The sequence below is a fragment of the Botryllus schlosseri genome, chromosome 1 (assembly GCF_051294905.1).
Source record: "Botryllus schlosseri isolate E-star chromosome 1, Bs_hap1, whole genome shotgun sequence".
In the NCBI taxonomy this organism is placed as follows: Eukaryota; Metazoa; Chordata; class Ascidiacea; order Stolidobranchia; family Styelidae; genus Botryllus; species Botryllus schlosseri.
The window spans coordinates 22933463-22957082 of NC_137236.1; the positions used below are offsets into that span (position 1 = coordinate 22933463).

General features: G+C 39.5%; 1 protein-coding gene across 1 annotated transcript; it reads right to left on the minus strand.

Moving 5' to 3' along the window:
- Nucleotides 1–1437: 1437 nt before the first annotated feature.
- LOC145433983 (uncharacterized) lies at nucleotides 1438–23070 on the minus strand. Its single transcript, XM_080311252.1, has 9 exons — nucleotides 22642–23070; nucleotides 15988–16184; nucleotides 11100–11255; nucleotides 10707–10883; nucleotides 10466–10644; nucleotides 6831–6922; nucleotides 6395–6529; nucleotides 4349–4499; nucleotides 1438–3640 (listed from the first exon to the last, which is right to left on the minus strand). The coding sequence occupies exons 1-9, from the start codon at nucleotides 22848–22850 to the stop codon at nucleotides 2915–2917; spliced, it is 2022 nt and encodes a 673-aa protein (XP_080167378.1). The 5' UTR covers nucleotides 22851–23070; the 3' UTR covers nucleotides 1438–2914.
- Nucleotides 23071–23620: the final 550 nt, after the last annotated feature.

The following is a 23620-nucleotide window of genomic DNA, read 5'->3' on the forward strand; positions in this document are numbered from 1 at the left end:
GCCGAAAGAAGGGTGAACAATGAGCAAGGCTGCAACGTATAGGAAATGCTAAATACGAATCAGGGCTCGACGTTACTGGACCACCATCTAACGCAGTGGTTCGCAAGCTCGACCCCCTGGCTGCGCATTGCGCAAGCATGTATTCTGCGCTATTCATAAGCTGGCCGCAGGAAGCACCAATTCAAAATGTCCGAGCTGTAGCGGTGGTTTCCTCGAGAATCATCAGACAGATATCGCAAGCTGAACACATGCTAACTCCACCCTACGCTACTCGAAAAGGAAGTAATAAGTCCATTACCAAGGGTTAAATGATTAGAAACATTTGCTTATGACATCACATTGTACGATATTACACATCCAGTCAATCTGTTTTGAAGCATAAACTGGCGTATTTATTGTGATAGCTATATAGTCATCGTATCACCCTAATGTGGATCTGGTACACCCCTGTAGACCCAATCCGAGTGGTACACCCTTTACAAATTATGGTACACCGTTGGGTGTACGAAACATCCGGTTGAAGAGCACTGCCATATTGCTCATTAACCAGTGCGTCAGCCGTCAACCTGTACTGACGCATAAACCTGCCTTTGTGATAGCTAGCCATCGGCTCATTGTAATTCGGATCTGATACACCCCTGTACACCCCATCCGAGTGGTAAACCCTTTGAAGATTCTGGTACACCCTAGGGTGTACGAACACCCCGGTTGAAGAGCACTGGTATAGTTAATGCGACGAAACAGAGATCTAAATGAGTGTTAACAACGCTTACGACACCGACTATCTATTTTGGCCTTGCATTTTGGAAAATCACCAGGGAATTCCGGGGATAAGGCTTGCCAGGGAATTTGACCACATTGGCGGTCAAATACCTCCCGTATACGTGATATGATGAAGAGAGATCGCTTTATTGTTACTTCGAACTGAAATAATTCATCACTGATACCATCGACTCTGTCTTGATACCAGTGACGTGATTGAAAGTCAGATGCGAATTCTAATAAATGATTTCCGCGTAACCGTAGATCCATCCGTATTTTTGTGACGCAAAATATGGCAGAGCTATAGGATCTTGCAATACATTTTCCGTGTTATATTGTGATAAAATGCTTCATTGATTTTCTAGCATCTCCTAATACTTATTTACATTTTCTATTTCATTTTCAGCCAACTTTTGTTACAGCTTAACTGCGTAGAGACATGTGCACCTGTTTGATGCGAGTGTGACCAGACTTATAGTTGACCTCCGAGGTCGTATCAATGATTCCTATCTAGTACTGAGCACTGTGCTGTACTGTGCTAGTACTGTGCACACGTATTTTCTGTACCACCATTATTGCTCTCTGCTTGTTATGTGTAAAGGTTGGATGACAAATAATGACTCTCTCTCTCGAGATTGAAGTACCTTTCTATCGCACAATTTAAAAATTTTACACTTATAATTATGTGCCGATTGAATCCCGTTCTCGTGACGAGGCACTCAGTGCATTACAATAACGCTTAGCGTTGGGGTATTCGTAAAATATAATTTCTGATCCGCATGTCCTGCTGGTTTTAATATTATAAAATAAGAACCGGAAGCAGTAGTGTTTCTCCTGACATCACAAACGCGTCAAAGTGAATGAGTAATTTTCACGATCTTACATGGAGTACCTGAAATGCATGTAGGCTACTACTCATAAAACGAATGGAATATCACAAATTCATGGCATTTTATTTAAGTTGGGTTGGTAGGCTATGCATATTTGAATTTTTATAATTAGACGCACATAATCAGAAGAAAGACGAAAGGAAGTTTATTGACGCATTGATAGAACACAGAAGAACTTTGAATGGATTGATATTGAACTATATCAGGAATGTTGTGCAGTAGCGAACATTGCGCGATAGATGACATACAGCGAATAATACTCTCTATATGACTATATACAATACATGTTGTCATACATGGAATAGAGAATCGTTGTTATGAAAACTACAACCATACCTCATCACTACTTTATATGCTCTACAAAATAATAGCGCAAGAAGTACGGTTCGCTATAAAATTGGAAGTAGAACGTGAAGTAGTTTGAAACCTAATCACTTTATTAAGTAGTGCAAGTAATCAACACTTACTTGAGTAGGCTACTGCGACGAATTGGATGTACTTTCTTACCTTCGATGAAATCTCCTGGATGATATCCGTTCCAGAAAAATGACGGTTATTGGCGATATCGATTTATGACGTCGCAGGGAAACCATTGTAGACAAGGGTAGAGGAAGTATTGTCATAAGAGAAACAGCTTGAGTAACATTATGTTCATTTTATCGGTGAATTTTTATAACTGCTAGATCAAAATTTGTCTAAAGCCGCATATATCTAACTGCCAATCAGTACGTATGCTAGATAATATTTCTGTAATATTTTAGGGACACTGTTTGGATAGTATGGTTACTTGCGCCCGATAGTTGTAACTGATGGTCCTGGGCATAGCATACGACACAATACCATGTGACGCTTGAGCATATGGGCTAAGGATACATGGCTAACGTCATGTTAACGGTTAATGTTGATGTTAGGGTTTGGATGAAGGTAAGTTGTTGGGGTGATATATTCGCAAGCTCAACTGTCGTTTTTTTACCGCGTCAGAAGCGTAGGCCTTTAGAACCAGGGCAACTGCGACTGATATCAATAACGATTCTGAACGCATTCAGGTGCATTGAGCATTCCTACTGAATTAAAGCGATGCGCAACATCGTATCAAAGGTAAGACTTGTCTTTTCTCTTTCGTTCAATGTAGCGATGATAGTTAAATGAGACACTTCAACTCGGTTTGTCAGCGCTTTAAATGCCATACGTCCGCTTGGAGCTATTAAGTTCGGATGATGCAACCGGATATTTTATTTCATTTCCGCGTATAATCTGCAGTGTCAAGCAGCACCATGTTCTGTCCGACTGTTCACTTGCGGTGTTGAACTCGGCGTGAAGAATCTATCATTATCGCCAGCATGTTGCGTTAATCCCATTGGGTGAAGCTCGTGATCTAATCGAGCTGGGTTATCTTCATCCGATTCACTGAAAGGATCCGTTAATTCCACACTGTATAGACGATCCTCTAGCATCGGTTGCGTGGAGGAATGCCGTTTTCTCCTTGATGACCGAAAGGGGGTGGCGTATCCCTTTCTGCTTCTTTTTTGAAAAATAATCAGGCCTATTATCAAAGCAGCGGCAACAATAACGACTGCAATGACCACAGCATGAGTGGAGATAGAGTTGCTTTCGGGTTCTGAAATAATAGGGGAAGGATTTGCCTGAAATGCGGGCATCGCTTCGTTCAGTTTTTCACTCGATCTCAATATTTCTGCAGTTGTTGAAATGAGTTTCATTGTTGAAGAAGTTTGAGCTGGTAATTCATCTAACACACCGACTAGGCCGAATAATCGACGGGTAGCTTTACTTATAGCGGTAGTAGTAGAAGGGTTTGAACTCGGCGATGGTTTCGGGCTGTTAGTGGTAGATGTCGTGGAGCCATATTGTGGGCAATAAATATCCAGGCTTAGCAGCCGTCCCGTGTATTCTTTGTTGCTGCTACAGACAATGTCTAGTTGGTCCAAAAGGTCGGACTCGCCTCGGTTCGCTAATTCAATGACGTAATTCTGAAAAGGGTGAAATGATTCTGGCGAGTAGGCATATACAAAGCTATGTGCTGTCGGTAGCGTGGTATTATACATGGAAAAGTGTATATATTTGCCGCACTTTTGATTCGTTCATCCTCTGATATTTCTGGCATATTACCGTAATCAAGGCTGCGAATTTGGGAACATAGGATTATGATTCTTTTCTGGCACCAACAAAACAACGGCGTGGACGGGTTCAAATGATACCGTTGGTGGTGTTTTATGTCACCACCAATAAATATATCATGGTTCACGTCAATAAGTCGAAGTCATGTGGATGATTGTCGAATCAGAGAACAATTTTAAAATAATATCATGAACTTATCGGAAGACATGAAAATTAGCAAAAACTAATTGCAGAAGATTATTCTGCACCATACTACAATAATTTCTAAGTTTAACTCGCGAAATGCTAGTATTAGTATACTATTGTGGATATGAGAAATTCATTTCAAATTACGCAGTTTTCAGGCTTTCACAATGATTCCATATATTTTTTAAATCATCCGTGCTCGACACAAAAACTGAACGGCACCGGGCCCTCTTCGGTTTTCGATTGGAGCTATACCGCATCAAATGTACTAAACGGAAGTAAACTATTGCATACGTCAGCGCTCAAAGTGGTCGTATACGTGGTCTACTATGCAGCTTCTACATAAATTGAGATCGTATTTCCTATCATCTTACTTCGTATGATTTCGTGTCACAGTCGCACCACCAGTCGTTGTCGTCCATGTCTATAGTAATTGTCGCGCTTGCCAATTTATGTAAATTTGAAAACCATCCTTTCTCGGGTGTTCTTAAATGGTTCCCTCGCATAAGCAACGTGGATAAATTCCTGAAATATATATTTTCTAGTTGAGACTTCGGATATTCGTGGAAAGAGACATATTTTAGAATATAAAATACGCTTTTTGTCTGTTTAGATAATGTGTGTACCTTCCTTACACGGGGATTTGTATAGCTGATTTGAATATGGCGAAGAATCTTGCATGCATATTGCACAATGCACTTGGTTCAATAAGGCGCGTGTAGAAATTGCTACTTGTTGCTCTTCAAGTAGAGATAGAAGCATGTCAATTTTTACCCATTGGAAACATAACTGGAGATTTCCATAACATATCATGACAAAATTATATCAAGTGCTGGTAATATTTGAAGGTCTGGAAGTTAGTTTCAGAACGTAGGTTTGGTCAACACGTCGCATACTCTCAGTAGTCGACGGATGCTGGCTATGCTTTTGTGATTACAAAATGTGTCTTGACGACTAAAGCGAAATAACTAATTACGCTATACATTGAGGAAACGACGTAATATATTCAGTTGCCGAGATACAGGGATTATCACATGATGCAGTTATCATAATTGAACATAGCGATGTGACTTAAACTTATTCCGAAACAACTCTTCACTTTTCAACATCTAAATTGTCAAACTTGAGTAATTCAAAAAATAACTGTTCAAGAATAAGTTGAAGTATTCTAAAATATTACTACTTAGCCGAATAACTCCAGTACAGGCAAAGTTTCCTTAAGTACCACGACAAAGGAGAAAAATTTCAATTTTGACCGCCACTGTCATAATTCTCGAATGCTAATGGAACGGAATTCGGTAAGAACAGCTTTTGATATGTAACTGATGGTTGTCAAAGTGCGTTGATTTGGAGTGGGTTGCGTCATTTTTACGGTTTCTGATCTACGTGATTTACTGCCATAAAGTAAATTCGGTTATACTTTGCAATGTACCTATCTACGACCCGCATGATTTGCTTACACATACATAAATTTTATTTAAGAGAATGCGCTATTGACCTCGCCCAACATATATTTTACGGTCAGGTTATATGACAATGGAACAGCGAACGACCCGTGGAAATTCTCTGATTTGGTCGGAGGATCAAGCATAAGCGAGAAAAGTCGATGCAATGCATTCATTGCATGTATTATTGCATACAATATTATGTCAAATATTCAAAATATAGTGCTGAATCGGAAGATATTTTATTAAGTTCAAAAATTTTACTATAATACTAAAATTAAACGAATTTCACTTTGGAAACTAACTCCTATGTTTGTGGTAGCAACAACTGTCCAAAGAAATTTATAGTTGCCGACATCGGGGTTATATTTCTGCGGCGGTACTTGGAACTGTTCGTAAAATACTATAAATGCTCTATACGAGAATACAAAATGATGCAGTTTATGAAGGTAATAAAGAAAGCACCTTTAAAGTCAAATGAATTGTGTTGACCTCACTCCGTAAAAAACCCACATGTAATTTTGGCACTCTCAAGTGACGTAACGTAACAAACTTTGGGGTGCGCCCCCCTTGTGGGGGTGAGAGCATCACAAGGGGCGCGAAGGCGCGACTTACCTCCAATTCATAGTTATTGCTGTGTGTATAGTCCAAATTTCATATTTGAGAATTATCTCATCCACAGTCATAACCTTCCATAATCCATGCCATCAAGCTATTCTTTGGGATTGCTAACATTCTGGTTGCATTTAGTTATATGACAGTAAGGGGAGCACGAAATTTTCCACTATAATAAAGGGGGGTCCAAAAGGTTTGAGAACCACTGACGTAACGCATGCGATATGCTACGAATATTTATCAATACGTGAATATGAGCTACTATGATGGTTGTATACATCTTTATCTCTGTGCGGGTAATCGATTCAACTGCCATGCGTAAGCTAATCACATCAAAAGATAATGAAACAGATTTCTTACCGATTATTGGAAAAGGCATTTGGTGGTATTGCGTCGATTGCGTTCGTGCTGAGGTTTAAAAATTCGAGAGCAAGATTTCTTTGAAATGTTGTTTCGTCAATCTTCGTCAGTGAATTGTGGTCGATTTGCAAAACCCTAGTGACATAAAATTATCTTAAGTAATATACGGACTGACGTGCAATCCTCTACATTTGGGAGTTCAAGCAGATGTAAAGTTAACACCTATACTCGATACCCTACACCAGTGCTGACTACTGAAACGTTAACATTCGCGTCCAAATATAATTTATTGAGTTTATTCTTTGTTGTAGGAAAACGGTCATTATCCACAGTTATTTCCATGCCGAATATCAAGGTTTTCGTTCTCTTGCTCAATGACCACATTGTACGTGTAGTTGGGCACCAATTAAAAGATCTATTATTAAGCTATACGTACCTTAATTCGGTTAGCCCACGAAGACTCTGTTCAGGAAGGTTTTGAAGATGGTTCGATCCCAAATCAAGATTTCGCAGGTGAATTGTGAAAGCCTAAAACGATCGATCACGTACAGATATTTATTTCGAAAAGAGAACAAGGAGATGCATTAGGTAAAATCACTTGTGCGATGATACGAATAAAACATGAACGACTTGTGTTATTAAAATGAGCAATTGTCAATAGGAAATAATCAAATCAAATCGACTTTCCTAGGCGAGTATATTCATTACATGCCCTCTCAGTCCTAAGGACTAAAAATGCTGTCCTATTCACGCTACCGAATATTAATTTCAGAAAACTACTAGGTGTTTGAAAAGCAACTTCATGTCACGTGACCACAGTTCCTATCTTGCCTTTTACATTAGTTAATGCTAACACGAACCGGAACCTTTTAGGGGTTAGCGCCATCAGGGTTGTAACCAGGTCACATGGCTCCGAGTCACAAGTCAATCGCACTTTTATAGTTTTGACTCGAGTCAAGTCGAGTCATTTTCATTCACCACCAAGTCAAGTCCCAGTCCAAGTCGTCGAGCAGAGGGTCGAGTCCGAGTCATGTTATTATGACTCGAGTCCGAGTCTAAGTCATTATGTTGACTACTCAGTTTCCAGTTAAAGTCTTGTTAAACCCACTTTTTATAACTCTGTTTGGCAGTGACGTGCGGTCCAATGAGGCAGGTGAGGCAGTGCCTCACCTGTCGTCTGGATGAGTAAGTGAAAATTGTGAAACCTCTCCATGAGTCGATGATTATATTGATGTTACACATCCACGCTCATAAATAACTAAATTTGAACATCTTTTTCATCCAACATCATCAATTTACATCATTATCATCAAAAATACACCGCGAAACGTGAGATGAGGCACAGGTGAGGCACGGGCGGGTGGTGCCTCATCTGCAACAATGCAATTGATCATAAATAGCTCGGAATTCTCAATAACTGGTATCAATGAAACGCTATGGTCACACTGATTCCGGATATCTAAATATTAACAGTGTCAGGGCACCAGAACCCTCAAAAATTGCCGAGGAAGGTGACCTTCGCCTTTATTACAGACAATGTCATCGTAGAGAAACAATCGCTAGGTGAGGCACAAACGAATCTGCTTCATGCACTATTCGCTAACAATTGGACAATCGAAACATTTTGAAACGCGCTATCGATTTCGGAATCCAACGGTATTGGAGAAATTATATAATAAGCGACGGTCAATGCGTAATGCGAAGCTAATACATTCCCTTACTTATGTAGCTGTTTTGTATTTTGCATTCATAGCTACGCTAAATTGGGGTATGTGATAGCTACTTGCTAATGCTTCATTGTCGTTGTTCGTGTCCTTTATGCTGTGTTCGACTGCGATCCCTTTAACCCAGGGGTGGGCCATCTACGGCCCGCGGGCCGCATGCGGCCCGCGACACCGTTTTGTGCGGCCCGCGACAGCCGTAAGAAACTTATTAAAAATATTGATTAAATGCGTACCAAATAGCGAATTAATGCAAGGACTTGAATAAAGTTTTTCTTAGTATATTTCACCAAGATAATTCTAAGGCAGTGGTTCTCAAACAGGGGGCGCACACCTTGGGGTCGTGAAGGCATCTGAAGGGGGGCGCGAAGCTAAGCTCAAGTGAAAACATTTTTCGCGCGTGGCGCGCGATTTACACCCAATTCCTACTTTTTGATCTGTATTTAATCTGAATTTCATATCTAGAAGTCTCTCATTCACAATCGTAACCTTCCATGCCATCAAACTATCCGTTTGCTAGTATCCTGGTTCCGTTTTCTGATGTGACGATAAGGGGGCGCGAAATCATTCACCATCATAAAGGAGCCGTGTCTTAAAAAGTTTGAGAACCACTGCTCTAAGGTAAATACTTCCTATATTGTTTTTATGTTTAATTTCTGGCACGACCATCTCAAGGCCCACGCAATTTGAAAGGTTTCAACTGCTAAACATCACAGAAATCGTAAACGAGATGGACATAATTCGGATCACGAGTGTGATTTCAGATTGGCAACACCATTTTAGTGATGTGCTTAGAAAAAACGATTGGCGCGTGTCTAATGTAGATTCGCTCTCTGTATGGTATTCATATTTTATCTGCAAATAGTAGAAACGTGTTTGTAGCTAACATGGTTATGATGCTGTCAGAATTGTGTGTACTGGAACTGAACCGAAAGTGGAATTAGTAAATCTATGAACAGATCGCTGCTCACAGATTTAAATTTCAATCCTGTTCTAAGAATCGGGACAACCGAATTTCATCTCTATAGTTTTGACAAATTGATCATTGAGGTCGACCGGCCTATGAAATCTCGACACTGTTTCTGACGCGTGTCCGATATCATCAAAGAAATGGTTTGTTTGTTTTAAATAAGCATATGCATTATCTCTATGTCCTCACTATAATCAAATACTAATATTGCTTTTTGATTTATGATCCCATCCATTTCTATATAGTGCGGCCCACGAATGGATTCGGATGTTGAATACGGCCCGCGAGCTCAAAAGTTTGCCCACCCCTGCTTTAACCCCTTATTGTGGTGTGTGAAAGCCATAGCCATAAACCTAGTACCTACAAAGCCTGCGTTGTTGTTTGTGGTCAGTGGTGCCACTCCTAAACACTGGATCTAGTGTATTTTGACTTGACCTAGTGCATATTCTTTCGAAATTCCGCAAATCTAGTGTTTTTTCACTAAAAAAATGTAACTGAGGACTTGTTTTTGATGTTCTTCAAATAATTTATACCCGAAGGCCTATACTTGAAGAGATAGTAATTATTATTTGTCTAAACTTGCCCATTTAGCACAATAGGACCAGTCCTATCTGTATATCTGTATAAAATTTGGAATTGCAACGGTTATCAATGTGCAAAGAAAATGCTCTCTATACCCGTTGCTATTGTTATTAACATTTTAGGTCTCTTTATCAGGTGCTTTACGTGCTTGCGTGCGTGTTGTGTGTGTATGTGGGGGGGGGGGGCGTGCCTCACCAGCCATGAACCTCACCGCACGTCACTGCTGTTTGGTGATATTGAATGATTCGCATGTATAATATACTAACTTTCCTCACTTTTAGCAGTTTCTGGTCGCATTCTCAAGTACCAGTACCAAATAGACGAAATCCCAATAGTGTGGTTACTTTACTATTCTTCGAAACTACAATGAAATATCGGTTTTGGCCGTCCTAGTCTCGAGTCAATTACTTGGTTCAAGTCATGCGCAATGACTCGAGTCCAAGTCAAGTCAATACACAGATAGACTCGAGTCGAGTCATTCCTTATTTTGAGAAAATGAATCGAGTCAAGTCGAGTCATCAAAAAAATGGTGACTCTAGTCGGACTCGAGTCATTACAACCCTGCGCGCCATCTTTAATTTAAAAAATATCGGTAAACTCCGGTAAAAATGCCACTTACTAAATAGTTTTCTGAAGCGACAGGCAAGCGACAGACACACCAATGTAACTTATAGTCAAATATTGATGTCATGGTCACATCATAATTCGTCAAAATGGCACTGTGAAAGCAAAGCTATTACAACCACTAGTAGGCTACACAGGAGAAAAGTCAAAATAATTAGGGAAAAATTAGTTAACCTTCAGATCATACGGAAAATCCCTAATTGCATTGTGACGCAGATTCAGATTGCGGAGATTTTTCATTGGCTTGAATGTTTTCACTCTGATTTCACTGATTGCGTTATAACTCAGATCCAACACTTCGACAGCTCCGAGCTCACTGAACGCAGACGATCGAATCTCTGATATGCTGTTATCTGCAGTCACGATATAAACAAGAAAGTGAATAGCGGTTCTACGTCGCACTTTAGGTACCTACCTTTCAACGTCAGCGTTTTAAGTCGTTTTAAATCAATGAAAACACGACCAGGGATTATTTGCAGCTGGTTGCCGCTCAATGACAAATACTCCAAGCTTCGGAGCCCTCTGAACTTTTGTCTCGTAATTTTGTTGATGCTATTTGATGAAATATCCAGATGGATAAGAGAGCCCAAACCTGGAATGTTGGAATTTAACGGAATTAAAAACTAGTTTAAGTAGTTTATATGACCTGAGGTTACTATGACAATATACAGAATGGACAGTTGTACATCTGGCCCATGATACAATATGTGCCCGGAATCTTTTGTTGAAACAACACACAATAATCTGTAGTTTAAGACATCGCAGCTATCTAAATACTTCATTTAGCATGGTAATTTTGTGGTCTTACCTTCAAATGCCCCGTCCTCGATAACGCCAATTCGGTTCATCGAAATATCAATGGTTTCTAGTAGTGAGTTCGGCTTGAAAGTTCCTGCTTTCAAATGGACAAGGAAGTTGTCTTCCGCTACAAACGTCGTCAGTTTTGAGAAATGTGAAAGCCCGCCTGAATATATGATAACCCTAGTTGAGATTGCGTAGCATTTTCAAGACTACAAATCCCTTTAGCATGTACCTAACGTCTTTCACAGAAGCTCACTAAAAAATTGAAAATAAGCCGCCTAATTAAGACCAAGGTTAGGGAAATGACTTGCAATTGGGGCAAGCATGGACCACTTAACAATCTAGTGTTGAAAAATATTTTCTCAATATTCTCTTTCCGCATAGTCACATGACCACCCATATAAAACAATATCAGAATGTGATTCTGGATTTAGTGATAAAACCTGCATGCTGCACTCCACAAAATTTGTCGCGAAGGAATCATCAACTGTACTGCGACTACAAACTGGACACTGTAAATTGAACTATTCTCCCATCGCATGAGTTGTAATGACAGTGGTCTCTGCGAAACGTGCAGCGTACCAGAAACTGTCGAACATTTCCTACTGACGAGTCCTCGATACGATCACCAGTGAAAATTTTTAAAAAATGTAGCTGAACATAGCAGTGTAAGCTTCAACTTGGACTGTCTGTAGACTGATCCGCGTATGATTATTCCGGTCGTAGAATTTGTTGTATTTGGTAGACGCATCTGATTTAACTATATAGCTTCCTCGGGCCTGGTGCACAAGACCTTAATAATCGAGCACCATAAAACCCCTTATACATATACCAGTGGCGGCTCGTCCTATAAGGCAACTGGGGCATTGCCCCACCTAAAATTCTGTTCAATAACAATTCTTTACAATTTATAGACGCACACCAATCTATATATACCGAAATCACAGCGAAAATGGTATTCTTCTTGTCCTTTCGCTTGTAAATGCCCATATATAGCGAAGTCGCTGCGAAAATCGAATTCTCTTCTGTGTTTTCGCTTTGCGAATGCCTAGCCGGGGCATGCCCCGGTAGCGCTCATAATAAGCTTTCACTATCTATTCTCTCAAAGCCGCGCACAATAAAGAAACGGTGATTTACTCTCTTCTATTCATAAATTACCGAGCAACCGGGGCACAATAGCTCTGTGCCCCTAAGGTGTGATGTAACAATCGTACCTATAGCTGAACTCGGTTACCGTCATATGCGTTTAGTCGACCTTTGCAGGTAGAGGTCGATTTTGATGGTGTTTCACACCATGAAAACTCTTGAAATTTGGTATGTTATGTCGTGATTGTGGTATTTAACACTGCCCCAAGTTTCAGGGTTTCTGCTTAACGTTTAGGGTAGTAATTCCGTTTCCTAACTTGAGTGTGCGCTGATCCGTCATGTATCGCAAACAGATTTTACTCAAAAGCCAGTATTGGTATGCATTGATTTGGACGATGTACAATACTGAGATCGGTTATGACATTTGGCACGGTAAGTCTTAATGTTAGTATCGAACGCTGTACCAAGTTTTAAGTTTGTCACTGAACTGTGTTAGTAGAAATTTCGTTTCCTAATTCGAGTGAGAGCTGACATCGTCATTTATCGCTAACAGATCATACGCAAAGCCGGTATTGGTCTCTATTGATATTAACGATGCTCCTTACCTAGATCCGTCATAAGCTTTCGCACGGTATGTCTAGATTTTAGTATCGAACGCTGTGCCAAGTCTCAAGGTTGACACTCAATGATTAGGGTAGTAATTACGTTTTCAAGGTCGAGTGTGGTAGAGATGTGCTCCGATCTGACCCTTACAACGCATTGCGGATTTCACGCAAAAGCCGGTGTATCTGCGGTAACGTTAACTGAGATGATGATATCATTCTCAGTTTGCATTCAAATATTTACTTTGATATTATATTCTCCAATGTCAATTTCACCGTGAAATTGTGGCGTTCAAGCCATTTGCTTACAACCCCTTGTTAAGCGCGATAGCTATTTCGTTTTCGATGGCGGCTAACAGCTGATCACTTGATCAGCCTATTCCTCAGTAAATTTTACGCAAAATTCGGTGTTGGTCTGTTCGCATTAATTTTGACAGTGTACCATACCGAAAAGGGCCATGAGGCCACTTCTCGATGATGTCATGTAACAGTGTACTAAGTTTAAGGCTTTCATCCACGTATTTATTCGGTAATATATTTTCCAATGGCGATTTCGCAGCAGACCTATAGACAGTAATAAAGCCGTATGTGTCGTGTTACAGTCTCCAGTTTCAAGGCCAAAATCTCCTATGCTGTACCGAGACCGAAGTTCCAAGGCTGCTATTCTTAGTTCTTCAGAATGATGATTTGGATTCAATATGACAGGCCCAATCTATGAGATAACAATTGCGTATCTGTCCGAACTCGTTGACCTTTCCAATTAGGCTTACGCTATCTCTCGAGGAATAGTCATTTCCATTTCTGCAGATAATTAGTCAGGTCTAGTGCGAACATGAACCGTGTTGAATCTTTGTTCCGTACGCCGTTTACGCAGTTACCACACTTCAAGTCACAGCTCACTGGCGGACCTTTCGTGGCACATACGTTAAAATCACTGTTGCCGGGAAATTCATGTTACCGTACCATCATTAAGTTACTTGTTTACGTTGGAAAACGCCATTGTGACGTCATCTTGATAAAAAGTCGCTTGCAGCCCTTGCCCCACTACCCGATATTGTCACGAGCCGCCACTGACATATATATATACATGCATGCTGATATCATGATGTCATGATATCAGAGTCATACCAACTGTGTCTTGGTTCGATATCGCATCGCATGCTATCATTGTCTTCTAATGTAAGTATACGTCACGATCATCCGGCATGGTCTCTCAAGAATATTCAAGCCCCATTGAGTTTTCAATTTTATATAAATACTTTTATGAGAATGGGTTAATTGTTGAAATTTGTTTTAGGCGGATGTGTTTAAAACATGTTTTGTGGAATGAAATTTGAATGGAACCCATAGCTATGATATGATTGATTGAAGTCATTTTGCGAAAATTGTATCCCTAACTCACTCAAATGACATTTCATATGCTTACCAAAATTTTACCAATCACAATAGTAGCCTAGCTAGGGATATTACACCAATCTGTGTGCCGGTATATCGCAGTAAACAGAATGGCGAGCAGGAAATATATAATCTCTTCCATCCAGCGTTTGATCAAAATTGAATAAGATATTTGTTGACAGGTTTAACAATATCGCACTAGACCTGTTTGTTTGCTTTGTAGTCGAAATGTAAATTTAAGATAATGTGTAGACGCCCATATTAGCATCACAAAACATCAACTAATGCGCAGGTGGACTTGTATTTGTTCAGAAGGGAGAACAAAAAAGATGTCATACGATAAGTATTCTACACATATGTACGTGAAATATAGTTCGCCTACGGAACATATTGTTCAGACTACACACACTCGACATTAAAATCAATATTGTTGTTGAAGTCATACGATGTGTAACCATACAGGCGATCAAGCATGCTGGTTCTGTTACCTCTTTGTGCTCCGCCCAATTGCGATTTAATTGTTGTCCAGTTCAGTGGTTCTCTAACTATTATTAGACACGCACCTCTCCCTTTATGATACTGAAAAAGTTAGTGCCCCGTTATCGTTGTATCACAAAATGCAAACAGAATGATAGCAATCCCAACTGATGGTTTGACGGCATGGAAGGTTATGACTGTTCATGAGAGAATTCTCAAAAAAGAAATTCGGACTTCAGACAGAGCGATAAGTATGAAGCCGCTGACTGACCGCATATTCGCACCCCCTTCAGATGCTCGCGCCTGCCAGTTTTAGAACCACTGGTCTATTCGACATCATGATTTTGGTTCAAATATATAAGAAAGTCTTGAAAAAATATTTTCTTCAAGTGTATCATGTAAAGGTTAGTCTTAACTACTATGTCTATGCAGTGTGGGCTGCGTAAGCGCGTCAGTGGCCACTTGCAGCGATACGGATATAACTCGGCACACATTCAAGTGCCCCATATTTGGTCCACGCCCACTTAGCTTATAGATAAACGTACTTATTTACTTACATACCAATCATTGCGAGGGCACAACATGTAGAGTAAACCCACGTATTGAGCATCGATAAAGCAAGTGCCAAGCGCGTGTTATGCCTCGATAGAAAACAATTTATTAATCATCGACACCGTAATGGTTAGCATTATCGGCACCTCAGGCGCGCTACATAGAATTGAAATGTCGATTTTAAAGGATGTGTTTGACAATAAAGAAGCTTAAATATAGCCCATAACATCTTCAATGTTCTGAGAAGTATTCACGAATAATTTAAGTTGGCATAGGTTGGTTGTTATGATTCGAATTGAATAATTCTAATCATCACTGCGTGATTAGCCTTCATGTTAGGCAACTATTCCATGTCTTCCATGACCTGCCAAACTCATGTTCATGTGTTTTCTGACTAAGTAATCGTATCATATTCTCTCATGATTCTATAATGTTGAACAATGATAGATTGGATTCGTATTGAAGGTTCGTCGTTATTTAACCGACCTATAGAACGTAAACCATTCGAACATAGAGTTGGAAGTAGGCAGAAAGAGTTATTGAGTCTCAGGTGACGAATTTAAATATTTGAATTGGCAAAATAAAATAAACCTAAACTATACTTCGACATTGTCTGAGTTACTGTTCTACATGGCCTAACCTTCCACACTATCAAGCATATCATATCAAAATCACACCCATGTATCCGTTTTTGGCAAAAGTTGCAACACCAAATTATAGCTGAAACGTATATAGCTGCAGCGGAGTTTATTGCCAATGCTATTTTACAAATGTTCTACTCACCGACTTCTAAAGCTAGCAGCCGACTGTCGTTGATATAAAGCGTTTTTATTTGGTCGGCAATATCGGAAATATCAGAGTCCATCATCCTAATGTCAGATGTGTAATTGTATCGCGATCCGTCGCACCATAACGTTGGTCCGCTAGATTCGAGCATGCAGTGCGGAAATCGTGCCGGATCTTGATTTGCACTCCCGCGTCTGTTAAATCCAGATGTGTATAATTCTCAAACGGTCACCGTTATTGGCTTCCCTGTAATATATAGTGGCTGAACCGTAACAAGCAATGACTATTGTGCATCATATAGTTTTGATATCTCCTCTTGGAGCTCTATCAATGCGTGTAGGCTTGAAGGCTACTTTCAATTCTGGAACTGACCATTTATCAACTAAATGCACGTATGACGTGACAATAACGAAATCTAACCCGGATACTTCTGCTACGGCGTCACAATAACGAAGTCTAACCGCGGCTTTTTGTTGATAGTCATTCAAAAGTAATATTAAATTGGTTTCTCATTTCTAGATTAACTTCACCATCTCAGCAGTGGATCTACGTAACATCGTGGTAATTGATGGCATGAGTCGAAGTTGCGATTGTCAAATAAGGTATATATCAGTTGGCGTGGGGTTGTGTATACTAGGGATGATACGAACCCCTGAAAGTTCGTGTGAACGTGAGCCTTTTTGAAAGGTTGTGAGCGAACGTGAACGTATGACGTCACCTGACGTCATATTATTAATACCAACCTACATTTTGGTGAAGTGATATAATAATGTAGTTGTAAGGCAGGGGAGGCCAACCTGCGGCCGCAGAACGAAATTCGTGCGGTTCTGTACACATAATGTGATAATGCAGGGGTCACCAACACGCGGCCCGCGAGGTCATATTTTGCGACCCGCGGCCTGATTTGGAAGAAATATCGGCAGAACGCTCAGTAAACCATTTCCAAATGCCGAAATTGATTTCATTTTAAACATTATGTTGTTCTCGTTGTTCGAAGTAAGCCATTTTACTGTGCCCACTATTCCTTCGGTTCGGCATGGTAATATCATTCTATGAAGGAGGAATTTGCTGATATGAATGGGCATTTGGCATATTGCCTTGATGTACAATGGCCCACCACTGCCAAGACCGGGACGATTGATAAACAACTTCGGTCTCTCCAAAAGACCATTTTACGAGTATATAGATATAGTTTTCCAGCAAATAGGCTACCGCGTCTATTACTAACCAAATGTCGATTCTGTAATCCAGGGGTGGCCAATCTGCAGCAGTAGAATGAAAATTATGCGGCCGTCGACACTTAATTCAAAGGATGTGTTGGCGGCCGTCAATATTATAAACATTTAATTTACGAATTGACTCCCTAATTATTGAGACGTATGAATCATTCTTGCAATTTTCTTCGCGCTTGGCGCGCTTCAATGCGATTTGATTTTGGATTTTAATACAGTAATGTCCTTTGTCATTTCAGTCCCAGAGATGCGAACAACCGAGAAAAATGATGCGCCGCATAAAAAAATACCAATATTTAATCATGTTCTCCTCATCCCCATTTTTTTTTGGTAGGCCTGCGTTTGGGGGAATCCAATATATTTCCACTATACCGACAATTCTCATATGAGGTCAAGAAATAACTGCATGCAACAAAGGGGACTAATGAGAATTGACCCACCCAAAGATGCAGCACAGCATTAAGAACTTCTTTAAGTTCTTGAAGACATCCCCTACATCAATTCTACCGGTGAACCTGATGATATAGGCCGAGAAAGGATAAATATTTGATAGTATTATGTGAAACTATACTTATATTTAATGACGAAATTCACTCATGAACATGAAAAACTTTTCGCACTTCGCGCGACTACAGAATGAATCCATGTCGCTCTTCATAACATGATTATATTTACGGTTCGGTGCGCATAGTAAACCGATATGAGTATATAGATTAGTCCGTAGTGCACCGGCAATGCACATGGAGATTTAACGTGGATATTGGCCCCAGTTAGTTCATTGCCACTATGCACCGGAATGCAGTCGCGGGCTACATGAGTAATCGAATAGCAAAAAGGTAGGCCACGCATACCGCCCCTGTTTTAGTCGCTACAGAGTGTTATTGTCAGGTATCGTGCCTTGTGCGCAGCTCATAGTTCAAAATATAATGAAATTGATGATCAGTTTTTTTGTTGTATTTGTTTTCGTTCAATAATATATTACACTGGTCAACACATATTTTTAGGCAGACAAAGTAAGAGTGGTTTTGGGGGTTCTGAAGGACACTGATTCCGAATATGACCTTAGTTTTTTTCAAATTGGCTCTTGTTGTGGAGATAACCAATGGAGCTATTTTGACCAAAATCTTCGATTTTCGCGGTATTTACTAGATTTAAAATCGGTTTAGTCGTACTATAAAGTTTAGAAATTCAATCTACTTGTTATTTTTACACACAGAAGACTATATTAAATCAAAATACAGCAACAGCACTATATTTAGGGTTATTAGATTTATCATAGTTACATACTTTCACGTATATTATGTACATAAATAGATTGCAGTCATGTGTATAAGTATTTACCTGGATACTCAAATAACGTGGCATTAATTCAATCAGTTTTAGGTCAACCACCTATTGTAAATTTGAAATAATCAGTTGGAATACAATATTATTGATATATTTTAAATCGAAATTGATTTTTCGTATGATTTTCGCCTGCAAGCTAGTTAGTGCAGTTTCTCGAAAGGTTCCGGCAATGGTTTGACATAATATGTTTAATGGTTCATCTCATCTGCCCTGGTATCTTTCTATTGTTGTTCTGATGTCTTGGTAGAACCCCCTGCTTATAAACAAGATGCTCGGGAAATATATCAAGATGACTGAACAGGAAGTGAAGATCTATGCTCATGTTTATTGCTAGTTTTCGATATGCACATACTAATTTTCGGACCAACTGTTTGTAGTTGGGTGCTTTGTGATCAACAAAAAAGATTTATTTACTACATCTTAGGAGAAATTACATGCTGTGAACTCCTCCTAATGTGAAATTGGAATCTTTCATCGGTATTCGAAACTACCAGATATAAGCTTCTCGTTTGATAGGGTTACTTGGTATACCCACTTTGTTGACTCAGTGGAAAATTATCCATTTACCAGTCAAAAGAAATGAGACACACATGAGTATTGTAGTTAAGCCTTTCAAGGACAAATTTTAAAGTTTATACTCCTCTTTAATCTTGGTAGAATGAACAATTGATACACGAGAAGACGAATTTCCGTTTTTCAAAAGTACAATTTTTAGGCTTGAAAACTGCTTTTTTGACAAACAAATATTTCGCATCATGCCATGTTAATTTTGATAGAAGGATTGAGAATGAGATGAGGGTTCGTAATAGTCAAATAGCCATTTATGCGCAGTATAAAATTAGAAAAAAACTACGATTTTCTTCCTACCAAGTGAAATATTTAAAGGTAAATACAGTACTTTTGGGCTTTTTTAGGGGTATAAATATATTCTGACAGACATCTGATCCGACAAAACTAATGTGATATTCGTAATCAGCAACCTCAATAAAACCCAGAAACGGCTCTCAGCTGTTCTGCCTAAAAAAATTGTTTCATTTTGTTGAACAGTGTTATTTTTGCGTTGTGACTATGCTCGTGGCTCATGTTAGAGAGCACAGCATTGTTATGCGGCCCGCGACCCATTTTGTGTTGGCGACCCCTGGGATAATGGGTGTGTTGTCGGCCATCAAAATACAATTAGAAGTAGAGAATTGAATGTAAATCTTTTAAAGTTTGGTGATCCAACTTCAGAAATCAATTCGCGCTTTGGGTCGCATAAGGTTACTTGCGTTCCGATTTTTATATAGTAGTGTCCCGAGTCCCATCGTACAAATGAGAACCACCAAGTAAAACAATTTGTCCAATAAAAAACTACCAATTTGGAATCATGTGCGCCTCATGAATGAAGGTTTCCAGGTACATTTGGGTGATTCCTATACAGGGGTTCTTGACCTTTTTTAGACCGTGACCCATTTTCCGATCCGAAAATGTTCTGTGGCCCATCTCATATCCTAGAGTCAAAGTCCTGTTCAATGCGTGGTAATCGCCGGCGCCAATATGCCCGAATTTCTCTGAAATATGTGCATTTTTTCTCCTAATAATCATATTTAAATTTATAGGCCTCTAGTGACATGAAAATTTTCATGTTGAAGAAATCTCATCGAACAAACGACCCAAGAATATGGGCCCCTTCGTGCTCCCCCCAATTTTGGGTTTAGGGTACGACCCGTGTATGTCGTATAGCACCTGTATACATTATGGAAGTCCACTGCTCCACTCACGTCGAGAAACCGAATGACATAATCATCGCATCCACTGTTTGACTTCCACTATGGTGGGGAATGATATAACCTTTCTGGCCAGGTTCAATGAATTCTTTGGTGAATGGTATACTACATAGAAGTTGAGAAGGAATTTTATATTATGCAAGCATTACAATGTGCATAGTATGTCTTAGGACTGTTACGTTATGTAAAATGATTTCAAGTCCGGGCATTTTAAACCGACTCCAAAGATTAATGTGCATCGCCAAATCCTCAATACATTACGATTCAATGTGATGGTGCTGTATAATTGCACAGGAAGTTACTACTTGATAGTATTGCAATATTACAACCTGTCGAAGTACCGTAATTCTTCATAAAATACACTTCAGTCTCAGTTTAATGCACATCTTTTTCATCGGCATACGACACATGTCCCTGCCGGAATACGTGATTACTTAAGCCTTAACTTCGAGTTATATATTATAATTATATATATTATATAATTAGATAATCAACATTGTTTTCGTTGCTGTTAGTCGTAGGTTGTCATAGTCGAGTCGCCCTTCGCTCTCCCATTTTCGAGTTGTACATTGTGACTCGATACGCCACTACGTTTCACCAGAGTCGGATGTATATCCGCGTGTAGTCAACGTATAATTCGATAATACGAATATATTTTTGAGCGAATAACATACCTAATATACCTAAACTTTCATTAATTCTACAATTTTCCAAATAGCTCCGTGGCCCACCAATGGGCCATGGCCCACTGTTGGACAGCCCCTGTTCTACTATATATTTTGACTACAGCAGCAATCCTGATGGGAGGTCAAGAAATGACAACATGCAACGAAGTGTTCAATACCAACACGAAAATGAATCATCATTAATTTTGTTCTCGAAATATTCGAAGACACCCCCTTAATCCGCATTACCATTGGAAGTCGTGATATCTTTCGCTCTTCGTGCGACTAAACAGCGGATCTTATTAAGTTTTATTAACATTAATTGAACAATTTTATGCGCAAGCTATTTCACAGGAAAACAATGATTGCTGCAAAACACCACATGGACTGTCCGCGACGTGAAGTCCCCAGTAGCTAATATGAGTAGCTATTATTTTGCCACCAGGGGGGGGGGGGGGTCATTCCAACCGTACACTATAAATGTAATCGAAATGCGGTCGTTAATAACAAAAAGGTAGAACACACCGTATTTACACTATACCTAGCGACGAATCATGCCACATTATGCCACTTTGCTGAAGTACATGCTTACTTTTTAAGCAGCACCAAATGTATCCACTGGGGCAATCGAATCCCATAATAATCCCATAAAATTAACATCTTCCGTCGCTCTGCCAACAATTTCGATGATGACTTGCAAGGGAATACAGGCTTATGCATTAACAGTCTAGGCAGGGCTGGACGATGTATTTGGAGTCTGACTATTGCTACATTGACATTGAGCAGACTGTAAAACGGGTTTCTATACCAGCTTCCGATATTACCCCATAAACAACTTATACAGTAGCCAACAACCAAATCACGCGGATTTACACAATGGACATATCCAATCAATATGGATCCCGTACGCCCGCTGGATTTTCCACAGTAGACAACGACGTATTCATTTTATCATTTGCTTTGATTGGTTGAATATTCATAAATTTTTGAATACCCACATGGTTCATGTAGTGTATTCCGTTCTTGATGTTGTGGGATTGCGGGTCAAGCTCACGGCAGACATACGCTAGCTATTCACAAACGGAAAGTCGAATATTTCGAGCAAACTTGGTAACAAAACAAGTAAAATGTTTGAGATTGACGAGGTTCATGCTTGGTAGTATTGATTTTTTAAAGTTGCCAATGCCATGCACAAGAGTTATCCGAAATTGAAATGCAGTGAATTTCAACCAAAGGTGTTATAATGACATGATAATTTGCATTACATGAAAAAGTTTCACAGTGCGGAACCTACCAAGGTTCGTTTGTGAACACGAACCTCTAAATATCTGAGGTTCACACATGAACCTCACGTTCACACGATTCCTAGTGTATACTGATAATGGAGCAATACTAAGACCCAAAATATACCAATGCAAAATAGCAGCCTATAAAATATTCTCGTCATGTATATGACATCACATGATTCAGTAAAAGGAGTATAGTATGTTCAATACAACTATATAGCATTATCATTGCGTATACAGTTTCTTGTGATTTCAATACTCATAAAACGCTGGGGCTGCAGAAATGCGGAAGTGATGGCGCTGCTGCAGTTACCCGTGCAAAAGAGGTGTCAATAGTCTGGTCACTGGTACTTACCTCTGGTGCTCTGCCAATGAATCTTGATCAAGTTTCTGACCTTTGCAGAAAAGTATGGTGAAAATTGCGAAGAAAATCGTCAAGCGCTTTCTCAGCATTTCTGTCCGTTTTATTTTATTGCAGCGGAATATGCATATGTTTCTAGACCAGACAGTGCAACTGTGTATTAATATTTGGTAATCGTGGTTCCCGTAATAAGGCAATACCATTTACACATTTTGTACTGTACACTGTAGGCTACTTGTATACTATATCTGAACGCACTTCTAAATCATTTTACAAACCTCCACTGTTTCTATGAATAGACCCAAATCATAGCACAATTCTGCAAAGTTGCTAACTCCCATAATGGTGTTTCATAATAATAAAATGATTCCAATATCAATGAATGAAGCATATAGCATTGTCGCAGATTTAAATTCGTAACTGCTGATCTAGTTGCTTTGGCGCTCTAAAAGCAGAAGTATAAGATCGCCGTCCATGTATAATATACGATTAGAGCTACAGTAAAGTCAATATTTACCAAAGCTAGCTAGGCTAACTCCACAATGACTGTTATGTAATCATATAACGATCCCCGTATCTACTCGGTACTGGCGATGTAATAATATAATATCTTGAGCATTCGAGTATAGTAGTATACTAATTTTAACGATCGTGAAAATCACAAGTATCACGTAAGATCACGGTGTGAATCCCCCGATTTATTAACATGTAATAGTTGTGATACAAATAACATTTGGACTATTAGCGATACTTCGCTTGGCGTTGATTCGATGATCCAAATAGGGACCAGGATGTAGGCCTACCGATACGATGCTGCAATCGAAACAGTCAATCGTGTCGATCGTATATTAAGAAGTTCAAGTTAAATATTATTGATCTTCACCATGGTAACTTAGTACATATTTCTAGTCTACGGTCTAATGCGAAAGACGAATCAAAGACGAGGCTTAATGACATAGCTTGTACGAAATAG

Bases quoted from the DNA above. Each gene is read 5' to 3' on its own strand.
- LOC145433983 (XM_080311252.1), bottom strand. From the start codon at position 22,850: ATGGTATTGCCTTATTACGGGAACCACGATTACCAAATATTAATACAC. The intron at 10,884-11,099 runs GTAAGACCACAA...CCAACATTCCAG, and splicing joins CGAGGACGGGGCATTTGAAG to GTTTGGGCTCTCTTATCCAT. The intron at 6,530-6,830 runs GTACGTATAGCT...TTATGTCACTAG, and splicing joins CGTGGGCTAACCGAATTAAG to GGTTTTGCAAATCGACCACA.